General features: G+C 45.9%; 1 protein-coding gene across 1 annotated transcript in view; it reads right to left on the minus strand.

Annotated features, from left to right (window-relative positions):
- Window positions 1–13,156, minus strand: part of Col22a1 (collagen type XXII alpha 1 chain) — a 258,754-nt gene that overhangs the window by 156,561 nt on the left and 89,037 nt on the right. Inside the window, exons 13-18 of the mRNA XM_076556018.1 lie at window positions 13,073–13,126; window positions 12,850–12,903; window positions 11,759–11,812; window positions 10,415–10,459; window positions 6,207–6,260; window positions 4,787–4,831 (exon numbers count right to left, since the gene is read on the minus strand). Coding sequence (XP_076412133.1) covers window positions 4,787–4,831; window positions 6,207–6,260; window positions 10,415–10,459; window positions 11,759–11,812; window positions 12,850–12,903; window positions 13,073–13,126 — 306 coding nt within the window. The remainder of the gene's footprint in view (window positions 1–4,786; window positions 4,832–6,206; window positions 6,261–10,414; window positions 10,460–11,758; window positions 11,813–12,849; window positions 12,904–13,072; window positions 13,127–13,156) is intronic.

Below are 13,156 nucleotides of genomic sequence, written 5' to 3' on the forward strand. Positions count from 1 at the left end.
TCATAATGAAGTAGGAATAATTAGTGACCAGGCGTGCTTGCCATTGTCTACTGCATTTACGGGTATGTTACACCGACAAAGCACATCCCCTACCTGCTCTCCCTTCAGGATTTCCCCTTGAGCCCAAAATCAACACAGGTACCTCTTGCCTGCCCCCACCCAACTGTATTCTATCCCTGCCTGAAGCATTTTTTGTGAACATCACCAAGTGAACTTCTAAAATCCTGAATTGCTCTTTGATCTGTTTTGCATATATATGCATGTGTGGATGTTTGTGTGTTTCCCTCTGTATCTCTTTCTATTGTATTTATTGAGGCAGGATCCCTAGCTGAACCCAGAGTTCATCAGTCATTTGGTTAGCATACTTGGCCGGTTTGTCCTGGGGATCCCCTATCTCTGACTCCCTATTGAGTTTTAGGCATACCAACAGAGCACCACACCAGCCTATTTTTTGTTTTAAATGGAGCTGCAGAGTTTTATCCACTCAAGTCATCTTTGCAGCCCCTCAACTGCTCTTTCCTATGCCAAAAGGCTTACATAAAATGCCACAGGAAGCCTGCAATTTTATAAGCAAAATTAAAAAATAAAATTTATAAAATCTGAAAGTACTTGAGTGACAGATTTCCTTACTGTGCATTCATTTTGGTCTCTCATTGTAATAACTGAATTCTGCCTAACAGGCATTCTTATTTTCCCTAGATTACCACTGCATGAACACACACACACACACACACACACACACACACACACACACACACACACCCCTGCACATGGCCACACTGTGCATACTAAAGCATTCTATAACCTTCCCAGGCACCTTCATAACAAGTACTTATGAATATACATGTCCCATGCACTCAGGCTCTAGCTCAAATAATTCCTCTGCCTTTCTTCTTTGGATAATCAACTTCTCCAAGCTGCTTCTATTCACTCTACACTTCCACGGGTTGTATTAATATTTTGGTAACATATAAATTGATCATAGCTCAACTTAGCATTTCCATTCCTGAGATGAAAGACCCATGCCCAAAATCAGCTTGAGGAGGAAATAATTTATTCCACTTACTCTTCACATCACAGTCCATTATCAAAAGGAAATCAAGGCAGGAACTCAAGGCAGGAACCTGGAGTTAGGAACTGATGCAGAGGCCATGGAGGAGTGCTTCTTACTGGCTCATCCATCATGGCTTCCTTGACCTTTTTTCTTACAGTACTCAGGACCACCACCCCAGAGGTTGGTAACACCCATAGTGACCTGGGCCCTCATATCCATCATCAAATAAGAAAATGCACCATAGGTTTGTCCATAGGCCAGTCTGGTGGTACATTTTCTCAGCTGAGCTTCCCTCTTCATAAATGACCCTAGCTTGTGTCAGGTTGACATGAAACTACAGTACAGCACACAGCTATCCTGTAATTTTGTGAGGAGGCCCTACACACACTTGGACAGGCAAAATTATAAATGGCTGAATAAATGAATCTCTGGGGCTCATCGTGACAAGACATAGCTTGTCATTAATATCACTAAACAAAAGCAAGTGCCAATAATAGTCATGAAATAAATCAATACATGTTTTAATCAGTTGCAGATCATAATGAGATAAAAAATCTCAGTATATTCAATTTTCATTGAGTAAATTAGTATCTTGGTATTCATCCATCACAATTTTGTAAACATAACCAATAGTTATTGGGCAATTTCTATCAGCTATTCTCCAAGGTCCTAATATAGATGAAGTCTTTCTCTGGGTTAATGTTTTTGCTATCTTTGAGATGAAGAAACTAAAGCATAGATATGTAAGTTGTTTAAGGTCAAAAATTTAATACCTAATAGCTTCAAATCTTTTCTAGCATCATATTTTTCAGCTATATGGAATAATCAATTTTTGTACTGATTGATTTAGCTACTGGGGTAACTAACCTCCAGGATGATCCCCCCACATTTCAGTATTTATGCACAGAGCAGCATGGTGTCCCATAAGTGCCCAATAGCAAGAGTAGAAGGATGCCATGTGACCTTCACATTGAGATTCTAAGAAGGGCTGTGGATTCTACGGGGTAATTTGTCACTTCCCCTTACTCAGGCCCTGTACTCTGGAAAACAATATACACTATGAACAGCACCGTGAAGAAGCTATGTAGGCCAAAAGCACTGAGGACCTGGGCCCACCAGTGACCACATAAATGACTATGGGAGAAGGTTCTACAGCCACAGGGGAGGGACTCTTGACATAACCACAGCCCACTTCAGGAGAGATCCTGAGCTGGACCAACCCAGTCACATGTCTCTAGATTACTGCTCTGAAATCCCATGAGACCTTGAACGACTGCTGTTAAGCTACTACTGGGGTCTGGGGTAATTTGTTACATAGCAATGGATAACAGATATACTGGAGGTAATCTAGTACAATTTTCAAAACAACACAACATACATGCTCTCACATATATAACAATGCATCATTGGATGGTCATGTGAATAAATTTAAAAGTAGATTTAATGAAGCAGTAAGGATTGTAAGAGCCAAAGGGGTCAGGGATATCACAAGAACATGGCCCACAGAATCAAGTAACCAGGGCTCACAGAAACTTAAACAATGATCAGGGAGCCTGCAAGAGTCTGAGCTAGGTCCTCTGCATACATGTGTGTGTGTGTGGCCTGGTGTTCTTGTGGGATTCCCAACAGTAGAAATGGGGGTTGTCTCTGACTTTTTTGCCTGTTTATGGGACCCTTTTTCCTCCTACTGGGTTGCCAGGTCCAGCCTTGATATGAGGGTGTGTGCCTAGTCTTATTGTAACTTGCTATGCAATGTTTGGTTGATATCCCTGGGAGACCTGCCCTTTTCTGAAGGGAAACAAAAGAGGAGTGGGTCTGGAGGAGGGAGGAGGTTAAGGGGAGGGACTGGGAGGAGTGGAAAGAGGGGAAACTATGGTCCAGATATATGAGAGAAGAATAAATAAACAAATAAATAAATAAATAGATTTAATAAAATCTATCGTGGAATCCTGGGCAAGATATTTTTGGTCTCTGTCTCTTATCTGTAAAGAGGGACTTCAGAAGACTGTCCCTCTAGTTCCTATGGCTTTCTCAATGATTGTGAGACAGTAAAGGTCTATACAGTCTTCTATTTTCACTCTCATAATGAGATGAGAGGCAACAGGCCATTTGAGCCCAGCTGATTTACAATTATGCCAATGAATGCCCCACGTAATGTGATGATCTGTGAACCTGACCTTCCATCTTTGTGTCTGCCATAAGAAGTGATAACTCAGCATTTTCCCAAATACAGGAAGATAAACTAAATCTTCAAATGCAACAAAAGTACTCAGAATATAGACAACAGAGAGACACAAGTGTGTTCAGGAGCACAGGCATGCTTACACACACACACACACACACACACACACACACACACACACACACACACACCAGGTTTGTGCAATGAGCATCATTAGGTCTTACGAACTTGAACAAGTAACTTATTTCAACATTTTACATCCCTGCAGGCTGCAGGAGTGTATTAAAATCCTAACACTGGAATAACAGCAACACAAATCCCAGTTGTAAAATCACCTAGCAGGGAAGAAAAGTTAACTCAGCTAGAAATGATGTCCAGGTTGAGCAAGAGAGAAACAACAATCCCTGGCCCTGGCCCTGGCCCTCAGAGGCTACTTTCTATTGACTGACTCATTGATTGATTTGCAATGCACACTGCATACCCCATGGGCTTCTGCCCAGCATTCAAAGAAATCCCTTCTTGTGCTTTAAGTGTTTGCAGGATACTGGACTGTCCCAAGATGGCCACCATCTGCCTTCTGCTAGAATCACTCTGAAAAGCAGAGATGCAAGGTTGTTCTGATCCCATGGTGTCACTACACTGCATCCTGCCCACCCCCCAGTCTTTCCACCCACCTCTGTCTGGGCCTGTCTCGCTTCTTTTAAGTTCCTCTTAGGATTCAGTAAGAACAGCCTCCATGATCCTCCCATAGGAGTCTATCTTACCATCCTCCTGCTGTGAAGCCAAGCCCACCCCCACTCCCTTCACTTTTGTTTTGTTTTTTTTGTTGTTGTTGTTTTGGTTTGGTTTTTTTTGTTGTTGTTGTTGTTGGAGAGAGGGTTTCTCTGTGTAGTTTTTGATGCCTGTCCTGGACCTCACTCTGTAGATCAGGCTGGCCTCGAACTCACAGAGATCCACCTGGCTCTGCCTCCGGGGTGCTGGGATCAAAGGCGTGCTCCACTGCCGCCCAGCCACCTTGATTTCTGGCTGGAATGCTCAGCAAGGTTATCTATCCTCTTTGCACTCATCTTCATGCTCAAGTCTCACCCTGGAAAGAACCCTACTTGCAGTCCTTTGGGTTGAGTTGCTAAGTTCTAAGCATCACATTTATTAAGCTAAGCCCTTCCTGAGGGTACTCTAACACAGAGGACCAGTGTAAAGGGATAGGGCTGCTAGCATGATTATTAGAAGCCCGTTTCCAGGGACGACAGAAAACATTTGTAAGATTCTTAGGAAGACAGAAATGCAGGAACTGTAAGAAGTACAAAAGAGTTTTTAAGATTTTTTTTAAGTATTCACAGCATCCCTTAGTTCAAGCAGCATTTTAAGTACTAAAAGATTTTAATATATCTAGAGATCATGTAATGGTTTTAGTTGGGATTTATTTTTAATGGGTATTTATTCTTAAGGCAGGAAAATAATTCAAATGCAACAGGCAGAACTGACTTGGGAGTTTCTGAGGCCCAGTGTGCCTCCTCTGTGTGCCCCTCCCCCAGTTCTGGCTTGCTTACCTTCTCTCCCTGGGGTCCTGCCACACCAGGAGGTCCTGGTCTTCCCTGGAGGAAAGAAAGCAAAGGTGGATTATGGCTGGGCCCTGGGGAAGCACAGAGATGAGTGGAGAAGGGGATGTTCAGGAGAGTGCAGCTTGAATGGGGTGGGGGGTAGGGTGGGGGTGGAGTGGGGGGTGAAGGGTGGGGGGTGGCAATCCTTAGGAGCCCAGTTTCCCCAACTCTAGACTTCCTGGCTTATTTCCCTGCTGGGAAGTTCTTCCTCTGGAAATCTTATTTCCACATTACTGTGTTGCCATTTTTGGAATCATGCTGGTATTGCAACTGGACACCACAGTCTGAGAAATCAGCACAAGGCCACCTTTTGCCTAAAGACGAGAGTGCCAGAGAGAGGACCTCACAAAAGGCAAAAGCACAGACCACCCAGATCTGCCTTGGTCCAGAGGGCAGAGTCTGACAGAGCCCTTTGGAAATGCTTAGAGGTCTTGGGCCTGAATGGTCTTGAAATCAGAAAAGGGCAAGTGACTGCCGAGACTCAAGCCAGGATTAGGAAACTGCCATGGGAAACTAAGACCCAGAGAGGTAGCCTATGAGATGCCAAAGGTGTAGGGCTACTGTTCTTCAGGTCCTCGCAGTGTGTCCTTCTGACAGAAGCCAGCAGGAAAGAGTGAGCATGAATACCTGCTACAAGGGAGCGGAGGAGAGATCAGGACCTGGCCCTTAGGCTTGTGTGTATGCTCCTTGGGAAATGGAAGGACTTGCAGGAGAGCTGGACAAGCCACGGCCACCCAGCGGGAGTGGAAGGCAAGGGGAAGTTATTGTCATCCATGGGAATGAGGTCCTCTCTGCCCAGCACTCACACTTCCTCCTGTTCTCAGTGGAAGTCCAACTAAGCCACCAGTCTCCAGTTTCCAGTTTCTCCTTCCAGAGCCTACGCCACAGATGCACTTTCTCATGAACGATTGTGTCTACGGTGGTACAGTCCACATTTCTTCATGGATTTCACCATTCCATCTCCTTTGTCCATATCAATACATCCTACTGGGCACAGCCCCATCTCCTTCATCTGCGCCAATGCATCCCGCTGCACTCAACTCGTTCTTCTGGTTGAGCATCTGGGCTGCTTCTAATTGTTTCTTCTAGAGATGTGCTGCAGGCACTACCTCAGTATACCCACCCCTCTAAGCACGCGCATTACCTGTGGGCTTTACACTATGACAATATAGCCTATTACCCAAGGTATAATGGATAAAGCATTGTGTTTGCTGGAACCCCTGCAGTGTTGGGGCTTGCAGAATCAATACAGTTGAAGTCTGGGTCTTGCCCTACCCCCCACTGAGCAGGAAAGAAGCTGAGGTTGGTGCCAAGGTGCACTGGACCCTGAGGCAAAGAACATGGCCCGTCAGCCCCAGCACCCACAGACCTGCTCTCCCGTCTCTCCAGGCTTCCCAGGGAATCCATCCAGGCCTCGCTCCCCCTGGTAAAGAAGGAAATTGAAGAAATGAAGAATGAATGAATAGCTACAAGGAAACAGCTGGCTAGACACCCTATGGTCACTGTCACAGAAAGGAAGGGCAGCCTAGATCTGAGTGTCCAAACACATCCAATTCCCCTCTCCATCAGGCTCTTCCACATACAGACCTAAGCACATCACACAGGACAGCTCTAGAGTAGAAGTTATTGGGGTCAAAGAGCAGAGATAAAACACTAGGGAAACTATAGATCTCTGTTTCCCTGTGTGGCCCAGGGATCAGTCTCCTCATCACATGAATCTTTATGTGAGTAAAAGAAACAGATATGTGGCATTTGTAACATACTTAGTAAAATGGTAGGCACACTGTGTGTATTATCCACTCATCCAGCAAATATGAATACTCACGAGGCTCCCTGCCCTTGGAATGGACCTAAGAACTAACCACTAGCTAAGAACATGCCAGCATCCACCCCATCTAGCTAATACCCATCCCATCTGCTCACATTCATGCGCAGTTGGTTTGAATCTTCTATTCAATGTAGTACCTTGGACAAGCATCCTTTCTGTACTTCCTGGGAATAATAATCCCTCCCTCAAGACACCAATGAATCAATGCGATATACCAGCCTTCTCTCTGCCACATGCTAGCTTGCTTTAGCTGAAGTCAATGGAAACCAGTGTGCTGTCTATGAGTGAGCTGATGTCTAGTGTCCTGAGCTGGAGTCCTCATCCAGAAGGGCTGCAGTGGCTCAGGTGAGGGAGAAAGGCAAACAGTCCGCTGTGGTCATTCATGCTAATATTAGGATAGTCTTGGGGTGCCTCAGCTGGCATGGCCTCTTTCTTTCTCATGGCTCAGCTCCAATTCACTGCCTTGATATCTTCAGCTAATTCGATGCCCTATTCTGCTCCAGGGTGTACTCAATTTTCTCTGCTTCATCTCCCCTAATTCAATTTGCATTGATTATCCTATCTATAGGAAGACATAAGGCCTGGCCATCCTCTACAATATTGTGTCCCCTAGGCCCATCCTAGAATCCCATGGTACAGCTCTAGGTAACATTAACTGAGTTGCAGAAACACATGAAAGTTATTCTGGACTCTTCTGTTTCCCTGGGGCTCTATTTTTTGAATTGTTCTCCATTTCTTTCATTTTTTTTTTGTTTCATTTTCTTTTGTTTTGTTTTGGTGCCTCCTTCCAGAAGGTGGTTTTGGACATGTGAGTGAAGAGTCATGTCTGTCACTGACTTGTCTGAGGAGCTCAACTCTGTTGGCTACAGCCTACCTACCTACCTCTGTGAATGCAGGGCAGGTGGGGCTTCCTCTAGGAGAAGGCTGCCCTGCTCCTATTCCCTCTGAGGACTGTTGGTTCACTGAGGAATGCTCCTCTCCGGGGCTGGGAGTAGGGCAAGCACTGATGCTTCTCCTACCCATGTGAAGTAGGAGGTATGGCTGAGCTGCCCAACAGAGCTTTCCAAGTGCTACATCCCAGTTAATCATGCACAGCTATCTTAGCACCCTCCTCCCGGAACCTACTGGCTTGAACTTGGGGGTTGTTCCAGCAGCTAGCTCTCTTACCATGCGAGGTGTAATTTCCTTTCATCTGCACCGTGCAAAATGCAGCCACCATGGGTGTTTTCTACTTTCTAGAAATTACTTAGTATGTCTTGAACATTGATTTTTACTTTACAGTACTATATGGTAATTCTTTCAGAAAACCTCCTTATCACAGGAGGTTTGGGCCATGGAGAAAAGTGATGTCTGCATATTCTCTCTCTGCCCAAGGGTTCTGCACCTTTTCTTATGCATTATCTCCTTCCTATCCCCTGTGATGTTGGCCAGCTTGAGCACAGGTGAATGAGAAAACCAAGGCTCAGAGTTAAGAAGCTGTATGATCAAACTGATTGTGTATATGCAAGTGAAAACAATCCTTGGGCATCTTGACCCAAAATCCTCAGCCTATTTCCACTATCCCAAGGCCTGGGTAGGGTCTTCAGCGTAACATGCCAGGCTCCCTTTGGTTGCCTAGGCTCAGTGAGTTATAAGTCTTAGTGTCTATGGTGCCTCACTCCTCTTCTCTAGCTAGGGTTATGCCTGTATCCAAAGCCACTGAGATGAAATCATGAAAAATAGTAGAAACTCCTGATTTCCAGTGCAGAATGCTCTCCCTGCTAACTGTCACCTGGTACTTGGGCCCTCCCCAGAGTTCAGAGCAAAGGTGGGCCTGACAGCCAGACACAAATCTGTAAGTTCTGACTCAAAGCAGAAGGCTCTGCCTATGCCCTGGTCCTCCATTTATGTCTTCGCATCCAAAGCCCAAATTGAGTCAAGTCCAGAGCCCAGAGTTCTCCCAGATGTAGCTCAAACAGGGACAGATCAAAGATGAGGCAGACCTGGCTGGACACCTGGACCTTGTCAGCTCAGTCATCTGCATCATGTCTCAACAACAGATGCACCAGGCAGCAAGCAGGGATGGACGCAAACAGAGGAGCAGGGATGAGAACACAGAGGAGGGGAGCAGGGAGGGGGCTGACAGATGGGAGATAAGAGAGCCAGGCAGTGAGGCAGAGAGCAGGTCAAAGACAAGAAAGAAATGGGGAGATACAGAGGCAGCAGGCAAGGGTGCGAGAGCTCAGGAGGGAGTCACAGAGAGAAAGAGACAGAGGAAGATGGGGCCAAGGAGGCAGAGACAGACAGAACATATACAGGTAAGAAATAGGGTGAGAGAAATGCAGGCAAAGAGACAGACGGACAGGGGAGAGAGAACAAAGTGTGTGTGAGGGGGGTGCATGAACCGAACAGAGAGGCTGAGACAGAAATCCAGGCTGAATACAGGAAAGAGAAGATGGGAGGGGAAGAGAAGGGAGGAGAGGGGAAGGCAGGGAGGAAAAAAGGAGGATGGGAGGGAGTCAGGGGGAGGGACAAGAAAGACAGACAGACCAGACATGTTTGGTGAAATGGAAGGTACAAAAATAACACACTAAGAACAGTAGCCTTCGGGCTGGAGAGTTAACTCAGCAGTTAAGAACACTAGTTACTCTTGCAGAGGACCCAAGCTTGCTTCCCAGTAGCTACATGGCCCCTCACAACTGCTTATAACTCTAATCCCAAAGAATCTGAACCCTTTTCTGGATTCTAAGGGAGCTGAACATGTACACTACACACCTACAAACAGGCACTCCTAAGGTAAAAATAAATCTTTTAAAATATCCCTAGCCTTCCCACAGCAAAGACAAAGAGGAATTATGGGACATAGACCAACCTATTTTATGTGGCTCTATGACATGAACTAGGTACCTATGAGAAAATCTGTAGGATTGTGTCAGCATCTAGGCTGTGGATACACCAGGAAGGGGAGATTGGAAACTAGGTTTCACTACATTCCAAGTGGACCAAAAGAAAACCAAATTACTTCATGAAAACATCTCACGCCCGACTGAAGAAACACATGGGTAGGAAGAGAGAATGGGGTGCAGTCTGCTAGGGTGTCAAACCACATCTGAGCGAAGGGGGCAAGTTCCAGCTCTAAGAAGACTTGGATCTTGTCCAAATCTTAAGACACTGAAGCATGGGCTGGGAAAGAGGGCTCTGAGAGGGAGGGGGCCGGGATTTGCAGCCCTTGGCTTCCAGAGGAACACTGAACATACACAGCACTACACAGATGGAAGAAGCAAATAAGAACTAAGAAATTATATACAGTTCCATGTAAGATATGAGTCCCTGGTACTACTAGGCCTTTTTAGCACCAAGCTTCTGCCCATCGGTGCAGTTTGTTTTCATGGCATGAAATGAGCTAGCACATGCCCACCTGCCACACACATGTGCACACATGAACACACATACATGTGCATGCATACACACACACATACACACACACACACACACACACACACACACACACACACACACACACACACTAGTGAAGAGGCCCCAGCATTCTCTCTCTCTCTCTCCAGTGCTCTCTCTCTGTCCTCGTAGTTCAAGGTATCTGGGATACCTTTCTCTCCAGAGATGAGCTGTCCCATTTGCAGGTCCAGCTGCCAGAGCTGTCCTAGCAGCTCAAGGTGTCACCTGACTCCCCAGTCAGGATACTTTTCCCCTGGAGTTGCAACACTCACCTACAGAAGTGGTATTAATCGGCCAGTATGGACTTTAAATACCTTTTCTCCTGGAGCTCCCCTTTGACCTCGTTCTCCTTGGAGACCCTGGGGAGAGAAAAAGCAATGACACCTCACAATGTGGCCTCCCTGTGCTCACTCACTCTCTGGAGGCCCCAGGAAAAACTTCATTGCACACAGGTCCATGGCATGGTGGAGACGATCCTATCTCACTGTGTCATCCAACTGCAATCACCAGGAAGCCTGAATTCCCCCCTCAACCTGGACCTTGAACCCAGTCACTTCCAGGTGTGCTCCTGAGATTGCTTCCCTGGCCTGGGCTATAGGTCCGCAAAGCTACATACAGGAACACATCTCAGCTCCCCTGATCAAGGGAAGACCCCTGCATCAGCCCCACAGCCACCTGGAACCTACTGTTCTGTTATCATCACTGATGCCAGGCAGAAGCTCCAACATGGACTCAGAAGCTCTAGTTCCCTTTATCAGCCTCTGCTCTACCTACCCCAGGGATAAAGCAGAGACCTGTGTCCATCTACCTTCCTCTAGAGCAGTACCTAGACCCTGTACTGTCCCTCCTTCTCCTCTTCTTTCATGGAGGAGGATCCTCATAGTATGCAGAAAAAGTGTGAAGCATAGAAGATACTTCCCAGACTGATACTGACTCCAGGGATAACATATAACATCTTTGATCTACAGAAGAGCATAAGGACCAAAGCCTTGAGATGCTCATTTAAGGAAAAGGGATCTGCAGACCACCCTGTTCCAAAGGGTGAGAGGACACAATAGCATCCTAGTTGCATCTAACTACTGTGTCCATGCATATACAAGAGGGTCTTGAATATCCACAAGGCAATGCAGTTGTTGTGTTTAATAATATTTATATAGTTTCTTTAATTTGTAGATAATCTCAAATTCCTTTTACTGAGACTCAAAAATAATGGTTTAATGACCAAGAAAAAGCCATTGTGCTCATTATTTGCCATAACTGAATATCATTCATCTCTTTAAACAAAGGACACTCTGATCCCTGTCCAGCATCTAGCCCTAGTATGGGAGCTGGGGATTCTCTACACTCCACCTTCCTTCTGGGAGGAGACGACTGCATGTGAGTAAAAATGGCTTCCACAAGTGTCATACACTCTAAGGCTCTGCCCTGCTTCATTAAGGAAAGGGACCCCAGGAATATGCATTTAAACTTGTTACTCTGGTGACTCATGAGTTTCACAGTATTTAAGAATTTCTACTCTAAGAGAAACTAAGTTTTCCTTAACATCCAACCAGCAACTGATAATGGTACAGACTGAGGTGAAAGGCAGGATGGAGAACCATCTCCTGACACCTGCAGAGAGGAACAGGGCCAGCTCCCAGACAAGTGTCTTTACTTACTGGAGTTCCAACTTGCCCTGCAGGTCCTGGCAGTCCAGGAGGTCCCTGAGGCCCCTGCAGAAGAGAGTCCACAAGGAAAGGTGGGATGAAAAAAATACAAGCACTTCTCAGCCAATGATCTTTCTAGAAGGATGCACTACTTCTTATGTTAATGTGCGACCCACACTGCCTATACAGGGGTCTTCAGTAGATACTCCTTGACCTCTGCCTCATCATCCTTGGCTGTTCCTCCCACCTGATGCCTAGGCCTAGTGAAGCCCCAATCACAGGAAGGCATGCTGAACTTCAAGGAAAAGCTAAAAACATGGCCTCTGAGTCACTAGGAGCCCACAGGTAACAGTCCCTCTTCCGCTTGCCCCAAGTCCCCTAGCTTTCTCATGATCTGACCCAGTCAGGTTGGTGGCTTCTGAACCTGTGAAGCCAGCTGCTGTGGCTGAAGTTTTCAAGTAGCCACACGGTTTGTGCAGCCTGGGCAAGTCCTGTCAATGGGTCTACCAGAATTATGAACACAGCCTGGCTTAAGCAGAAAACTTCTACAGTCTGAGGACAACACATTTGTACATATCTATGAGAAATCTACTAGAATAAAAATAAATGGGCATTTCTTCTGTCAAAGCTATCCCAACTTTTGTAAACTACTCTACAGAAACAAAAATGTGGTACATGCCCCCCCCCACACACACACCTACATGCTTTAGTGCTTCACTGATTTTAGTTGAAAACAAAGAGAAGTAAGAAAGGATGCCCAAGGCCATGAGTATGTAAAAGTTATATACATTACAATGGCATCCAAACTACTGGCTACAAGGCACCAATTGAAGAGGACTAGCAAGCTCCATCTGAATTGGTGTGGAATGATCCCTCAAGTCTCTACTGCTATAGAGCATAATACATTTTTCAATTATATGATGCATTTTTGTAAGAATTCAGGAGGAATTATACTTGTGTAGACAGACGCCCAACTGTATGAAGTTACATGAGAAAGAAGCAGAAACCCACCCAAGCATCTCATGAATATCTAAAGCAACTGGTTTGCACCCCTGAGAACTGTCTGTACACTGAGAACATAAGCAGCTCTCAGCAATACTTACCCGCATGCCCACCTCTCCAGGCAGCCCTGGCTCTCCCAGCTCTCCTGGTTCCCCCTGTACAAAATCATCACAAGGTCACAGTCAGCATGATGATGCAGGCAGGCCCAGGCATCCCAAAGTGGCTGCAAGATGCCTGGGGTATCCATTCCCCATAGCCCAGAACTCATCAGAAGTAAGGTGTCCGCCAGTGATGAAGAGCTCAAATGGTAAAATCAGAACTTACTCTCATGCCTTTATTGCCATCTCTTCCAGGTGGTCCAGGTGGGCCCATGGATCCCTAAAAGGAGAGAAAGAAAATACCAGATGG

The sequence above is a fragment of the Peromyscus maniculatus genome, chromosome 20 (assembly GCF_049852395.1).
Source record: "Peromyscus maniculatus bairdii isolate BWxNUB_F1_BW_parent chromosome 20, HU_Pman_BW_mat_3.1, whole genome shotgun sequence".
Lineage (NCBI taxonomy): Eukaryota > Metazoa > Chordata > Mammalia > Rodentia > Cricetidae > Peromyscus > Peromyscus maniculatus.